Here is a 14,438-nt window from a genome sequence, read left to right on the forward strand (position 1 = left end):
GGGGAAAGCACCCAGAAACAACCACCCCAAAACCCCGAGGGATGGGCAGGGAGGGCTGCGGGTGAACCCAAAACCTCCCTTCCCGCATCAGCCCCAGCGCTGCAAGAACCCCATTGGAGTTTTACATTTATAGTTGCTTTTTTTTGGTTTATTTTCCCTTTTTCTCTGGGATATTTGCATCCTCTGGTGCCCGTGCCAAGCCAGAGCATCCCACGGGGCACCCGGCAGCAGCGAGGCCAGGTGAGCCCCAAGGCTGCCCCCCACCCAGTGCCACCCTCACCCAAGGTCACCAAGAGCCGTGACGCCTGCATGTGCCAGGGACAGTTAAGCAGTAACCTGGGAGGTGGCAGCCAGCGAGCCAGCAGCGCCGGGGAGCCGAGGACTTGAGGGGACAGCTTGGGGACAGCTCGGCCTCGTGTCCCCACTGGTGTCTGCCCAAAAGCCAGAGGCACGCGGTGGCTCCTTGGGGACGGGGCGGTGATGGGGACAGCGCAGTGGGAGCTGTGGCAGGGGGGCTCCCGGGGGGCACAGAGGCTCACAGGGGGGCAGAGAGCTGCTACCGGCTGTGCGTGGGGCTGGGCAGCTGCGGGGGGTTTTGGGGGGCGCTTTTGGGGCGCTGGGGTGGGCAGGGCGAAGGCTGCGGGGGGCTCCCTGCGGCGCGCCGGGGTGGGCGCAGGGGGCTTCGCCCAGCCCCGGGCAAGGAGCCGGGACGGAAGGGGCGGCCCCGGGCCGGCTGGGCTGGGCAGGGCCGTGCCGGGCCGCCCCCCCGCCGTGCAGAGCCGTGCCGGGCCGTGCCGTGCCAGGGAGCCCCCGCTACCGCCGCCGGGACCAGCCCCGGGGCTCTGCGCCCTGCGCCCACCGGGTGCGTCCCCTGCGCTCCCGGCACCGGGACCCCCCCTCCCCGGCTTCCCTCCGCCTTCCCCAGCCCCGGGGGTCTTCAGGGCAGCGGGAGGGGCGCGGGGACACCCCCCCGGACATCCCCCCGTGCCCAGGGGCAGGGGACGGGCAGCCGGAGAGGGGCCAAGGGGCGGTGGCACCCGCTGCGGGTGGGCTCGCTGGCCGGCCGGGGAGGGAGCTGGGCAGGGGGCTGGGGGAGTCTCGGGGGAAAAATCTCCCCTGCTGGTCCCCGGGGCCTGGCGTGGCGCTTCCCAGCTTTGGAGGGGTCAGGGTGCACTTAAAAAAGGTTGGGTTTGCTTCGTGCCCTGCTTGGGGAGCGCTCCTTAAGTGCTGCAGCCAGGTCGTGCCCAAGTGGTGGACCCCAAACCAAAGGGTGCTGGGGTGGGGCAGCCGGGGGGCTGCCTCGGACCCCCATGACCCACCTGGCTCTGGGGAGTTCAGCTTCTGGGCTGGGACAGGGGAAAGCAGGGGGTGGGAGAGAAGAGAGGAGAGGAGAGGTGAGGGGCTTCTCTTCTCCCCCGTGCCCACTGGGAACCCCCTGGGGAGGCTCGGTGCGGACCCTGGCCCCGGTTCGCGGAGGCAGCTGGTGGTGGCCGGGTGCCAGGAGGTGGCCGGGACAGGGTGGGGCGATGCCGGCATCGCCACCTCGGCTGGCAAACAGCTTTTCAGTAATCACAGCTGAAACTTAAACAAACCATAAAGCCCGGGCGCTGGCTCTGCATAGCTGGGCCCTGCGGTGGGTGCGGGAAGGTGCCGGAGGAAGGGGTAAGTGCTTTGTCCCCAGTCCCTCCGGTCCCTCACGGGCATCTCCCACCTGGCATCTCCCCCTCGCTGCCCCTGACCTCCCCATTTCTCCCACCTCGCTTGGCTCCCAGGCATTGTGGCTGATTTTTCTCCCCGCATTTCCTGCTCGGAGGCAGGGCAGGACGGGCAGCCCCGCGCCCTGCCACCGCCGACGGTCCTACTCTGTGCCCAGGTGCCCTTCGGGAGCCACCACCATGGAGCTGGGGAACGTCCCGCAGCCCCAGTACGGCCCCGGCCTGGAGGCACCGGGGAGCAGCACTCCTGGCCTGGTCAGCATGGTGCACGGCTTCCTGCGGCTGGTGCAGCCCCGCGGCCTGCCCATCGGTGGGTGCATGGGGGAGCAGCGGGGGGAGCAGCCTGGGGAGGTTTGGGTGGGATAACGGGGGAAATTTCTACACTGACAGGGTTGTGTGGGGCTGGAACGGGCTGCCCAGGGAAGCGGTTGGGTCACCAACCCTGGGGGTTTTCAAGAAAGGTGGAGGTTCAGGACTTGGTTACGTGGTTTAGCGGTGGACTTTAGTACCGAGCTAAGGACTGGACCGGATATCTCCGAGCTCCTTTCCGACCTGCATGATCCCGTGATTTGATGAAGTGGCAGGGTGCAATTACACCACGCGGTGTGACATCAATGATAGGGCCTTTTGTCAAGGGCAGGGCGAGCCCCGGGATGAAGGGAAGCAGCACCACGGGGGGACTTTGTCCCCATCTGTGCAGATTTCCCAGTCCCCAGCCCCGATGCCAGCCTGTTCCTCCTGTGCGGGGCCGGGCTGCAGGCGGGCACCCAGCCAGGGCAGCGAGGGATTTATCAGAGCATCCTCCCCGAAACAGCCACTGGGGACACCTCCCGAAAACAGAGAGTTTGGGGACTGGCAATGCCAAAAGGGCTGTGAAAAATTATGGCTGGGGGGGGACAGCTGGAAAGGGAAGGGATGTGCAATGTGCACGGGGCTGGGGGTGATGCTCGGTGCTGGGAGCCCCTCTCCAGGGTGCAGGGACCCACTCGGAGAGCCCCCAGCCCCAGAGGCAGCTCACAGCCCTCTCTGCTCCTTGTCTCCCAGAGCTGATCGCAGATTTGGCGCAGCCCCAGAGCGAGAAGGGGTCCAAGGAGTATGTGAAGGAGGTGAGCAGGCGAGACCCATCGCACCCCGTGGGGGCTGGACGTGGGGCTGGTGAGGCCAGGGGGTGCCGGCTTCGTGCTGCCTCTCCCCCTTCCTCTCCCAGCTGCTGCTCTACGAGCTGGGCTTCCTGGTGTGCGCGGCCATCGGGCTCCTCTTCATCGTCCTGGTGCCGCTGGTGGGATGCTGCTTCTGCTGCTGCCGCTGCTGCGGGCTCTGCGGGGGCCGCATGTACCAGAAGCAGGGCCGGCGGATGGGGTGCCGGCGCCGGGCGCTCTACGGCTCCGTGCTGCTGCTCTCTGCCCTCCTGCTGTGAGTGTGAGGGTTGGGAAGGCGGCGGCGGGGTTGGCCGGGGGGCGGCCGGGCCAGGAAGCTGCCATTGTTTGCAGGAGCAGCTCCCGGCACGGCAGGACAAAGAAAGAGAGGAAGCGGAGGCCGTGGGGAGCTGGTCCTGCGGGGCCGAGCTCTTTTTTCCACACGTTCCCTTCCCGAGAGCCTCACCACGGGGCTCCTGTGCCTCAGTTTCCCTGTAACAGAAGGGGCCGGGGCTGGGGCACGTCCCTCTGGGTCTGTTTTTTTGCTGGTTGTGAGCGCAGGGATGCTCAGCAGCACCCGGATTTGGAGAGGGGGACACGAGGACGGTGCCCCCCTGCCTCCTGACCCCCCACCTTTCCCTTGCAGGGCCGGCGATGTGTGCGCCTTCATCAGCAACACCCGGCTCTCCCAGGCCGTGAGCGGCACCTTCCCCAACATCAACACCACGGTGGACAACCTCGGCACCTACCTGGCCTCCATCCCCCAGGCATGCCCAAAGGGACCCCCCCCACTCCGGGAAGGGTCGCAGTAGGGCTGGAGGTGGGGAAGGGTCCCCAGGGAGCCCCCCAGCCCGTGCTGACACCCCGTCTCTCCCCCTGCAGCAGGTGAATTTTGTCATTGACCGCAGCGACGTGCCGCTGGAACGCACCAACAGCAGCCTGCAGAGTGAGTGCGTGCGCCCGGGGGGGCTGGGGCAGCCTCCTGCACCCACAGCCGGGATTTTGGGGAGGTTTGGGGGGTTTTGAGATGCTGGGAAGGACGCTGCGGTGCTCAGGCTCCAGCACGGTGAAACCGTGTCCTGCTGCTGCTGGGGACCCTGCACTGAGCCCTCCATCCCTGCAGACATCGGACCCCTCCTGGGCGGCACGATCATCTCGGGCATCAGGAGCAGCGTGGACGGGGCGCTGGGATCCCTGCAGAGCCTTTTGGGAGGTAACACCCCGTGGGCTGAGGGCTGGGAATTTGGGGACACGGCAAGGGTGAGGACGGGCAGGCTGAGCCCTCGCTGCCTCCCCAGAGGTGGAGACGCTGGCGGCCGCTTTTGGCACCATCAGCAGCACCCAGGGGCGCCTGGAGGAGCTGCAGGGCAACTACAGCCCGCGGCTGGGCAACCTGCGGGAGAGCCTCGGGCAGACCCTGCAGCGCTGCGGGCAGCCCTGCGCCAACGTCTCGCTGGACGGTGTCACCTTCACGGCCAACTACAGCACGGTGAGGACGGGACGGGGGTCCCGGTGGCTGTCCCCCACCCCCCCAAACCCATGAGCCCGCGGCCCCGTCACCGAGAGCTCTTCCCCGCAGGTCCCCAGCGTGGAGCAGCAGCTGGAGGCGCTGGGGGAGGTGTTGGGCTCCAGCCTCGCGGATGATTTGGAGAAGGTGAGGGGTGCTGAAATGGGGATGGGGACGGGCTCCTGGGCTGGGACTGGGGACATGGTCAGCACGCTGCCCCCTCCTCGCAGGTGAACAGCACGCTGGAGAAGACCCCCGATGAGGTGCAGAACCAGACCCGGGACGTGGTGACAAGTAAGCAGGGCGGCTGTGATCATGTCCTCCTTGCCCCCTGCCCACCCTCTCCTCGGTGAGCAGGACGGGGCAGCTCCCGTCCCCATCCCGTCCCCATCCCGTCCCCTGCAGAGACCCAGGACCAGCTGGGCCTCATCCGGGAGGAGATCAGGAGCTTGCAGCAGCAGCTGCCGCTGCTGGATGCGGAGGAGAGCATTGGGGACATGATCGGCAACGTCACCTCGGTGCTGGACAACTTCCAGCAGCCGCTCACCGATTTGGACAGGATCAGGTGGGCGAGGGGCTGTGCTGGCCCCGCGTCCCCCCGCGGCCTCGTCCGCCTGCTTGGCACGGCGGGTCCTGAGCCCTGCCCGTCCCCGTGCCCCCAGGTGGAACGTGTGCGCCTTCCTGTGCTGCCTGGTGCTGCTGGTGGTCCTCTGCTACCTGCTGGGGCTGCTGCTGGGACCCCTGGGGCTGAAGGAGAGCGCCCTGCCCACGCAGCGCAGCTGCCTCTCCAACACTGGCGGGGACTTCTTCATGGCGTGAGGATCCCAGGACGGGGAGAAATTTGGGGTGGCGGGACAGGGTGGGTCATCCTGGGGCTGCCCCAGCTCCCACACTTCAATTATTGAACGTCGTGCCCCATGGGGACCCGTTGGGTGTGAGTGCCAGGGAAAGGGGCTCGCCTGCGTGGCTCCCCGGGTGCCGACGGGGTCTCTGTGCCTGCAGAGGCGTCGGCTTCAGCTTCATCTTCTCCTGGCTGCTGATGCTGGTGGTGCTGCTCACCTTCCTGCTGGGGGGGAACTCCTACATGCTCGTCTGCGAGTCCTGGCGCAGCCAGCAGCTCTTCCAGGTGGGATGCCCCCGCCCGGCCACCTCCGCTGCTCCCTTTGGGATGCTCTCCCCTGGTGTCCCACCCCGCACCGTGCCTACTGTCCCCGTCTCTTCTGCCCTCAGCTCGTGGATACCCCCGGACTCATCCCTGGCTTCAACTTGTCAGAGGCGCTGGGCGACAAGAGCGGCACTTTGAATTTCTCACAGATATACAGGTGGGATTAGCCCTGGGTGCAGGGGGGCACCAGGGAAGGAGCGAGGTGCCCACCTGGGGGGCTTGGCACTTTCCTGCCCCGTTCTCAGCCCCGTGTCCCTCCCGCAGGCAGTGCCAGCAGGACACTGCCCTGTGGGAAACGCTGCACCTGGACCAAAGGGTGTCCCTGGATGAGCTTTTGAACATCAGCCAGGTGGGTGCCAAGGGGGGGAGAGCGGTGCCAGGCCGTGCCCCACACCTGGGGGACACGGTGTCACGTTCCCCCTCGCCCCGGCAGTACACGGAAGAGATCTCTGCAGCCTTCGAGGAGGTGAACATCACCCTGAGCCCCATCTCCCTGCTCTCCGAGAGCCAGGGGGACCTGCTGCTGAACGCCAGCCGGGCTGCGCAGCCCCCCAACTTCACCCACACCCTGCAGCAGGTGGGTGGGCTTGGGGGGGCAGCCTGGTGTCGGGTCGGGGGGTCCGGGTGCACGTTGTGGGGCCACCATTCCCTCTGCTTTGCTGCTGGGGGAGACCCTGGGGGAGGTCCAGGCTCCGTTCTGCCCCACGGGGATGGGGAGCACGGGGGTGAAGCCCCTCTCTCAGCCCCACCTCGTGGCTCTGTCTCTGCCTTTTCCAGCTGGATCAGACTCTGACCCTGGTAAGCCTCCAGGGTCTGGCCACGGAGCTGGAGCAGCTGGTGGACAAAGCGGTGAGAGGCGGCAGCATCCCGGGGCCACGGCCACCCTGTCCCCAAAGCCACGGGGGTGTCCCCTGGGTGCCTCCAGAGCAAAGGGGGGGGGCTCCCCCTGTCCCTCTGCATCGCTGTGGCGGGGGGCACTGCTGATTGCTCCTCGTTTTAGGGTGCGGATGTGAAACAAGACCTGCAGGATCGCGCTGCCGAGCTGAGGGAGCTGGACAGGGAGCTGCAGGCGAGCTTCTCGGGGCCGCTGGTGAGGGCTGCTGGGGGTGCTGGCTGGGGGGGTCGGGGCTGAGCCATGGGGTGCACGTCTCTGAGCCTCCCTCTCCATCCTGCCCAGCAAAGCCTGAAGGAGAACATCTACCTGGCGCAGAGCCGGGCTGCCCAGCTCGAGGTGAGCCACGTGGAGGGGGGTTCTGCATCCACCCTGCTCCGCGGCACCCTAAAAAGCCCCCTGAGAGCACCTTCTGCCCCAGACACAGACAAAAACCACGCTGGACACAGCCAAGGAGACCCAGGAGTTCCTGGGGAGGGAGGTGGTGAACATCATCAAAAACGTGAGCTCGCCCTGCCCCGCTGGGGGGCCGCCCGGGTGGGGATGTGGGCAGGGGTCTGGGGGGGCTCGCAGCCCCATTGCTGCTGGATGGAGGTGGCCTGAAAGCCCTGGTGCTGGCACAGAGGGGACACGGGGCACGGAACGGGCTGGGGGGGGGTGAGGCATCTCCACTCTCTGCCTGCCCCCCCAGGAGACGTGGGCCTTCCTGGAGGGGATGCTGGATTTCTTCAACACCTACATCGCCTGGGCCAAGAGCAGCGTGAGTCAGCGGGGTGGAGGGGAGCGGGGACGGGCTGCAGGCTTCTGGGGGGGCCCTAACGTGTCCTGTGTCCCCCCCCACTCCGTGTCCCCAGCTGAGGAGAGACGTGGCACGGTGCAAACCCATAGCGCAGACCCTGGATAACGCGGAGGCCATCACCTGCGACTACCTCCTGGACTCCCTGGTGAGCGGGGCGACCTGGCTGTGGGGTGGAAGATGCTGTCCCCATCGCTGACAGCCCCCCCCCCCGTCCCACAGAACGCCTTCTGGTTCAGCCTGGGCTGGTGCACCGCCCTCCTGCTGCCCACCATCATCCTGGCCATCAGGCTCGCCAAGTTTTATCGCCGCATGCACATCGCCGACGTCTACAGGTGGGGAGCTGCCCCGCGACGGTGCCGAGCATGGGGGTCCCCATCAGGTCCCCATTGTGCAGCGCTGGCTGCAGCCCCCAGCCCGTTTTGGGCTCCACCACTGGCCCCGATCCTTTTTTCACCGTGGTTGTGCCGGGGACCCGCAGCGGGGAGGAAGGAGGCGCGGAGCATGGCTGGTGTCACCACGAGGGTGCACTGCGGGGCTGCTGCTGCCCCGGGGCTGCCTGAGCTCTTTGGGGTCCCGTTTTCCCAGCACAGCCCAGGGGGGCTGTCAGGAGCCCCCTGAGATGGGGTGGCTGGGGTGGAGGGCACCGACACCCCCTGCAGCCCCCGTGTCTCCCCTGTGTGCCCCCGGCCCCATAGCACAATGCGGGGTTGGGGGACTGTCCTGGGGGCTCCTCCTGCCCCACTGATGCTGTCCCCTTTTTTTCCTTCTGCCCAGGAACGAGGCTGTGGAGATGTAAGTAGCAATGCCACGCATCCTGCTGCATGGGGGGGACGGGGGGAAAAAAAGGGGGGGACAAGGAGAGGAAGCAGCAAAGCGCAAGCCAAGGAGGGTGCGGGCACCAGGGTGGGACCTGTGCGGTGCGGGCAGTTTTGGGGTTCCCCTGTCACCTTTGGGGTCGGTGTTGGCTCTCAGCCTCCCCCAAGCCTGCAGGGGGGGATCTCAGCACCCTGTTCCCTGCGGGGCTGTGCCACGGGGGTGGGATGAGTTTTTTTTTCTCCCCTGGGTGGCTGGGCTGATGCAGGTGCCCTTTTTTTGCAGAGGACCCATGTACAACCTGTACAGAATCCCCCGGCCAGCCACCAGGCACTAGCCCCCGCCACCACGGCACGCAGGACATGGCACACGGCCGCCCCTTCCCCCCGGGTGCTGGAGAATGGGCTCGGACCCCCGCTTCTGGACTCTCCCCCCACCCCATTTCCCAAAGCGCAACGATGCTCTGCAGCCGGGTGACGTGTGAAAGCGGGGGGCTGCCCCTCGTGCTGCCCCACCTGGGACTTTGAGACCCCCCGAATTGCCAGGGAGGAGGGGGAGGCAGCTGAGCATCCCCGAGGGGCTTGTCCCAGCCGTGTCCCGGTGCCGTGCCGGGCGCCGTGGGCACAGGGCAGCACCCCTGCTGCTGCAGGGGGAGCAGGCAATGTGAGTATTTATTTTTTGGGGGAGCCCAGCTCTTCCCAATCCCGTGATTTTTTGGTGTGGAACAATAAATGAGGTGATTGTGTGCAGGAGGCATGGAGCAGCATGCGTGCTTCTGGCCGGGATGGAGGGGTTTTGGGGTGGGTTGGTGTCCCACGGCTGGTGTGAGCTGGGGTTGTGGCCATGCTCCTGGTGTCACGGTGCTCCCGGGGGCGAGGGCTTTCCCTTTTTATGGAGGTGCCACGCGCTGCCCCTCCGGTGCCCACCCACCAAGGGGCATCGGCCACCAGATTTGGTCTGCCCCCGTGGTGGGGACAAGCGCAGGCGTGCTGGTGTGCTGCTCCTCGGCTTGAGCCCTGGGGCTGTCCCAAAAGCCAGCCTGGGCATGGGAGGTGTCCGTGAGCAGCCTGACTCACTTCCTTCATCGCAAAGTCCGAGTCTTATCGGCGGGAGCGATGAGCTCGAGCTGCCCAGCTCGCCTTCCCCAAAGTACATCTGCTTTATCACGTTCTCCATTTGCTTTCGGATCTCCGAAACGCTATTTTTTTTTTTTTTCCTCTCCAGGAGTTATCTGAAGCCACACTGCCCTTACCTCCTGCTATCTGCCCCCAGCACGCATCCTGCCCCTAACCAGAGCCCCGTGCTCACCTCTCACCCCGCTGGCTGTGTCCTAGGGGGCGGCTCAGCCCCTGTCCCCCCAGGGGCACCCACCCTTTCTGGGGCTGGGACTGCCTGCCCCCCTGGGAGAGCTGTCCCCGCTGCACAGCCTCTGCTTCCTCTTTCTGTGCTGTGGCCCGCTGCTGGCTTCGGTTCCTGCTGGCTGGCTTTGCGGGCACTGCTCCCTCCCTGGGGTTTTCTCTCTGGGATGCAGGGAGCTTTGAGGATTTCCCCTTTGGAACCAGGAGCTGCAAGCTCTGGGCTTTGCTCCCTGCTTGACCCTCGTTTGCTGCATCCATCCCCAGCCCTGGCAATGGAAAAACTCCCTCCAAATTACTGCCCACCAGGGTGCTGCACGCTCTGCTTTCGTGCCAGCTGCAGGAAACCGGCTGCGATGCCCTGCAGCCACAGCACGAGGCCCACCATGAAGGTCCCCTCCATTGCCAGCCGGTCTCTGGAGAACCGCTGCAGCAGTTCCTCTTCCCCTTTGCCTGTGTTTTTCTTTTTTTTTTGTTCCACCGCAGGGACTTTCTGCAGCAGGGTGGCTGTCTGGGGGAGGAACTGGCACATCCTCCCAGCCTTTGCACAGGCCAGGATCCCTCTAAAGGCAGGTCTGCACTGGGACCCCAAGGTGCTGTGGCCAGCCTGGTGCTGCCGGCTGGAAAAACAGCGAAGGGACACGTTGTAGGTCTTGAGAAAACCTCCTCCCTTCTTCAAACCAATATTGGGGTCAGCCACAATCCCCCGATGGCCGTCAGGGGTTGCTCGTGGCCCCGAACAGCCCCAGGGAGGCTGGGAGCAAGGGGCTGAGTGGTGCAGAGGGGACAGCCCGCCTGGGCACAGCATTGACCAGCGGGGAGCTGTGCTGGGCAGTGCTGCTCTGAGTTGAGCTTGGCAAAAGCAAAACGAAACAGGGAGCAGCCTCACAACATCCACCACCGGCCCGGCACTGCTTTGGGAACCTTTTATTTTTAAAATGAATCTGCCTTCTGCGCTCAGCCCCAGCCTCAGGAGGAGGAGGACTAATGCAGATGGACTTCCCCCTGTCCCCCCGATCCCAGCAAGGCACGAGGTGCCCCCCGGCCACGCCGTACCCCACCCCACAGCCCCCACGCAGAGGGGGAGAGGCTGGGGTCTCTCTCCCGAGCACCTCGGAGAGGCTGGAACCTGGGCTCTTCCTGCACGAGCGCTCTCAAGTTACACTGACTTTGCAAACAGAGGCACAAGATGAGCCAGACAGCCCTGACAAAGCCCCTTTGTGTGCAAAGGGCAAAGGTAGGAGAGATGGGAACACAGGGCCCTGGCGTCCTGCAGCATAATCTGGGCTTCCACAAAGGAAAGGGAGAGGCAGGGCCAGCCCCGAGCTCGCCCGGGCTGCTGCCAGCTCCTCAGCTCAGAAGAGAGAGTTTGGGTGCCGGCTGGGATGGCGAGATAAGGGAATTAGGCTGCTCTCTTCAGCTAAGTAGCTGCAATCAGTCGCAGCGACAGGATTGATCCCAGAGGAATTGCAGCGAGACAGCACGGGGAGCGCCGCAGCTGCCAGCGCACGTGCTGGGCTGCCCGGTATGATGGAGCTGCACCACGCTGGCATTCAGCATCTCACCCAGCCCGGGGCAGCAGGAAACGTGCAAGGATCCTCACTGGCAGAGCCCGGAGGCATCACCCAACCTCCCGAGCAGAGAATGGGCTGGGAGGACTGTGCATGTCCCCGTGCGCCTCTCCGCCACCGCTCCCAGGGATCAGAAGGGTAGAGGTGAAGTTATAAAGGAGCCAAGCAAACTGAAAACAAAGTGCTTTGGGCAGGGAGCGGTCCCGCAGTCCCGGAGTGCAGCCAGTGCTTTCATCTGCAAACGCGCCCGGCGTTTGCTCCTCCACTGGGGCACAAATTGCACTTGCTATACACAACCAGAAAGCCTGCCCTGCTCCCAGGGGGGACACCCCAGCTGCAGCCCCCCGAAGGGATCTTTGAGCTGCTGCTGAAAGGAGGCTTCAAACAGGAGCAGGCTTCAAACAGGAGCAGGCTTCCCGCTGCCAGGCAGGGCAGAGTTTCCAGGGGAGGATGTGGCTTTCCCCTTCTCGTGCACCCAAGGGTCGAGACCCCGTCGTGCTTCCCCCCCTCACACCGTGTCACCCTGTGCCAGCGCCGAGGGAGAGGAAGTCCTTGCCACGGGTGGCTGAGGAGCATCACCGCCCGCTGCTTTTTGGGGGTTCTTGTGCTCTCGGGGTGGGGCGGGAGGGGGGAACGTGGGGCTCTGCAAGGCGTCCGAGTACATCTCGTGCTGCACGCAGGGACGCTGCACAACCCTTTGCAGCAGCGGCTTGAGCAAGCCCACAGTCAGCTGGTTCCCCTCGCTCGAGAAGGGCACCGGGTCCCCCTGGGTGCGAGGGAGGTGCTGCAGGACCACGGTGAGGATGTCCGAGGCGGTGAGCTCAGCGGGGCACAGCGGCCACAGCGTGTCCACGTAAGGGTCCAGCTCGCGGTGCTGGGCGAACTCTGCCAGCAGCGTGGTGAAAATCTCCTTGTTCAGCAAGGGGCTGAGCTTGGAGAACTTCTCCGCCACCTCCACCACCCGCTGCCACCGCTTCAGGCGGATGAGAAGGTGCAGAGCCTGCAGCACAGCCTTCGGCCGCTGGCTGCAGAGCAGCAGCTCGAGCTCCATCTCATCGTCCCCCTCGCTGCGCTTGCTTTTCCTGGCCAGCACCCCCAAAGCTCTCTTGTACAGCGGCACCCGGCCCTCCGGGCCCTCCTTGCTGCTGTACGCCCAGGAGAGGCCGACGTACTGCTGGGTCTGCTCCACGAAACCGGGCAGCCACTTGGGTTTGAACCTGAGGAAGGAGGCGCAGATGAGCTCAAAGAGCGGCACCACGCCATTCTGCCCCACCTCCTCCTGCTGCTGCGGTCCCCCCAGCACCTTCTTCCACACCTCCGGGGTGGCCCTGGCCACCACGAGGCCGTCCCCGTTCTGCTGCAGCTGCAGGCAGCTCCTCGTGGCCTTCCAGGCAGCTTTGGGGAAGGAGGCAAAGACTGAGTTCAGGTAGGCCAAGTTGTCCTTGTCTATGTCGGAGTGCAGCACGCGGCTGACCTCCTGCTCCACCAGCTCCTCGCAGTAACTCTCCACCTCGCTCTCCGGGGCAGCCACCACGCAGCTCTTGAGGAGCTCCAGGCTCAGGTAGCTCTGCAGCTCCAGGCTCATTGTGCTCAGCAGCTTGGCGTAAGTGTCCTGGAGGCCTCGGGCTGGTTTCTGCTTCTGGTGGAGGCTGTGCTGCAGGATGGCGGCGAGAGCCACGGGGGCCTGGAACGCGCCGCCCTTCTTCAGCTTCTCCACCGTCAGCTTGGAGCTGCTGAGGCTCCTCCTCTGGTAGTACCGGCAGGCCTCCTCGAACACCATCTCCACCAGGCATGGCTCGGCCCTGCTGCTGTCCTCGGGGCTGGAGAAGCCCAGGCTGTAGATGCCCGTTTGCGTGAGGAGCTGGATGCTGTCCTCCTCTCCTGGGGACTCCAGGAAATGCACCTCCTTCATGTTGAGGATTTTCTTTTCGATGAGCCTCCCGCTGTTCAGGTCGACGAGGTACAGCACCCCGGCCAGCATGCAAGCCAGGGTGCTGCCAAAAGTTTTCAGCTGCACACTATTTTCCTGAGCCAGGGGGGCCCCATCCAGATCGAAGACGTGTCTCTGCGTCCCGTCTGCCTCTACCACGCTGACAGCGCCCTCGGTGCTCACCAGCAGCAGAGCCCCGCGGCCAGACACGGCGCAGCTGTGAACGTCCAGGGGTGCCAGCACCGAGAGGAGGCCCACGGAGCCGAGCAGCAGCTTCCTGAAGTCCGACTCGCTGCTGGCCTGCAGCACCTTGCTGCGCACAACGCCCGCCGAGGGGGCCGCGAGGGTGAGCCTGGCCTCCTCGGGGTGCCAGACGAGGAGGAACTTGGCGGCGGCGGTGCCACCAGAGGAGGTGGGCAGCATGAAGACATGCCGCGGGGCTGCCAGGACGCGGTACTCGGGGCTGTTGTGCAGGACGATGCTGACGGGGCCGAGCCTCACGCCTTGCTCCTCCACCTCCAGCGCCCGGGCGCAGACGCAGAACCTGAAGGCACCCTTACCGGCGTCCGGGTGCACGTCCGAGGGGGGCCTCTCCTCGCACCACACCAGCCGCTCGCCCTGGCAGCACACGGCCGCCACTCGTGCCCGGCCACCCTGGCAGAGCTCCAGAGCCCGCAGCGGCTGCCAGCCCGCCGCCAGGCGCCACAGCTCGGTGCGGCCGCGCTCCCACACCACGGCCAGCACCCAGCCGCCCGCTGCCCGCGGGCTGTGAGGGAACAGCAGCCCCACGGGTGCCTCCCGGCTCGGTGGCGGCTCCCAGCTCCTCCGTAGCTCGGTGCCCGTGCCGCTGAGGCGCTGGAAGGCCAGCAGCCGGCCGCCACGCTGCAGCACCAGGTGCCCGCCGTCGGGGCTGGGCACGACGCGGCTGGGCTCCCCCCCGGGGCTCAGCAGCTCTGCCAGCCCCCCGCCACCACGGCTCCACTCTGACACCCGCCGCAGCGGCCCCACTCGCTTCATCACGGGGAGCCCGGCAGGACCCCCCCGGTTCCTGGGGGACACCCCTTGGTTCCTAGGGGACCCCCTCTGGTTACTCAAGGACCCCCCTCCCCGGTTCCTCAGGGACTCCTCCTGGTTCCTAGGGGACCCTCTCTGGTTCCTCGGGGACCCCCCCGGTTCTTGGGGGAGCCCCTCCTGTTCCTCGGGGACCCCCCCTCGATACTAGGGGACCCCTCCGGTTCCTCGGGGACCCCTCTCCGGTTATTCGGGACCCCTCTGATTCCTCGGGTGCCCCCTTCGGTTCCTGGGGGACCCCCTCCGGTTCCTCGAGGACCCCCCCGGTTATTTGGGACCTCCCCCCGGTTCCTCGGGGACCCCCTCGGTTACTCGGGGACGCCCCCCCGGTCCCTCGGGGACCCCTTCCTGTTATTTGGGACCTCCCTCCGGTTCCTAGGGGACCCCTCCCGGTTCCTCGGGGACCCCCCCGGTTATTCGGGACCCCCCTCCGGTTCCTCGCAGCCCCCCCCCGCTTCCTAGGGGACCCCTCCGGTCCCTCGGG

The 14,438-nt window shown here is 66.2% G+C and overlaps 2 protein-coding genes across 6 annotated transcripts; one reads left to right on the forward strand and one right to left on the reverse strand.

Moving 5' to 3' along the window:
- Nucleotides 1–731: 731 nt before the first annotated feature.
- LOC137859317 (prominin-1-A-like) lies at nt 732–8,779 on the forward strand. 4 transcript variants are annotated; one of them, XM_068688269.1, is made up of 25 exons: nt 732–862; nt 1,874–2,025; nt 2,760–2,821; nt 2,923–3,128; nt 3,498–3,618; nt 3,734–3,797; nt 3,975–4,064; nt 4,150–4,340; nt 4,431–4,505; nt 4,589–4,652; nt 4,764–4,923; nt 5,021–5,173; nt 5,361–5,484; nt 5,589–5,680; nt 5,788–5,872; nt 5,957–6,100; nt 6,301–6,372; nt 6,524–6,613; nt 6,701–6,754; nt 6,837–6,917; nt 7,107–7,175; nt 7,270–7,359; nt 7,434–7,546; nt 7,989–8,006; nt 8,313–8,779. In XM_068688269.1, the coding sequence occupies exons 2-25, from the start codon at nt 1,896–1,898 to the stop codon at nt 8,362–8,364; spliced, it is 2,400 nt and encodes a 799-aa protein (XP_068544370.1). In that variant the 5' UTR covers nt 732–862; nt 1,874–1,895; the 3' UTR covers nt 8,365–8,779. The 4 variants fall into 4 exon arrangements, 1 of the variants encoding a protein (XP_068544370.1); XR_011098226.1 differs by having other exon boundaries at nt 7,434–8,006; XR_011098227.1 differs by lacking the exon at nt 732–862 and adding an exon at nt 945–1,662 and having other exon boundaries at nt 7,434–8,006.
- Nucleotides 8,780–10,294: 1,515 nt separating this feature from the next.
- HPS6 (HPS6 biogenesis of lysosomal organelles complex 2 subunit 3) lies at nt 10,295–14,411 on the reverse strand. Of its 2 annotated transcripts, none has more exons than XM_068688270.1 (2): nt 14,267–14,411; nt 10,295–14,183 (listed from the first exon to the last, which is right to left on the reverse strand). In XM_068688270.1, the coding sequence occupies exon 2, from the start codon at nt 13,898–13,900 to the stop codon at nt 11,462–11,464; it is 2,439 nt and encodes an 812-aa protein (XP_068544371.1). In that variant the 5' UTR covers nt 13,901–14,183; nt 14,267–14,411; the 3' UTR covers nt 10,295–11,461. The 2 variants fall into 2 exon arrangements, with proteins under 2 accessions (XP_068544371.1, XP_068544373.1); XM_068688272.1 differs by having other exon boundaries at nt 10,295–14,132; nt 14,214–14,411.
- Between the last annotated feature and the right edge of the window lie 27 nt (nt 14,412–14,438).

This window comes from Anas acuta, chromosome 7, assembly GCF_963932015.1.
Source record: "Anas acuta chromosome 7, bAnaAcu1.1, whole genome shotgun sequence".
In the NCBI taxonomy this organism is placed as follows: Eukaryota; Metazoa; Chordata; class Aves; order Anseriformes; family Anatidae; genus Anas; species Anas acuta.

Coding starts and splice junctions, on each gene's coding strand:
- LOC137859317 (XM_068688269.1), top strand. CDS start 1,896: ATGGAGCTGGGGAACGTCCCGCAGCCCCAGTACGGCCCCGGCCTGGAG. Junction 5,174..5,360: donor GGCGGGGACTTCTTCATGGC/GTGAGGATCCCA, acceptor CTGTGCCTGCAG/AGGCGTCGGCTTCAGCTTCA. Junction 6,755..6,836: donor GCCGGGCTGCCCAGCTCGAG/GTGAGCCACGTG, acceptor CTTCTGCCCCAG/ACACAGACAAAAACCACGCT.
- HPS6 (XM_068688270.1), bottom strand. CDS start 13,900: ATGAAGCGAGTGGGGCCGCTGCGGCGGGTGTCAGAGTGGAGCCGTGGT.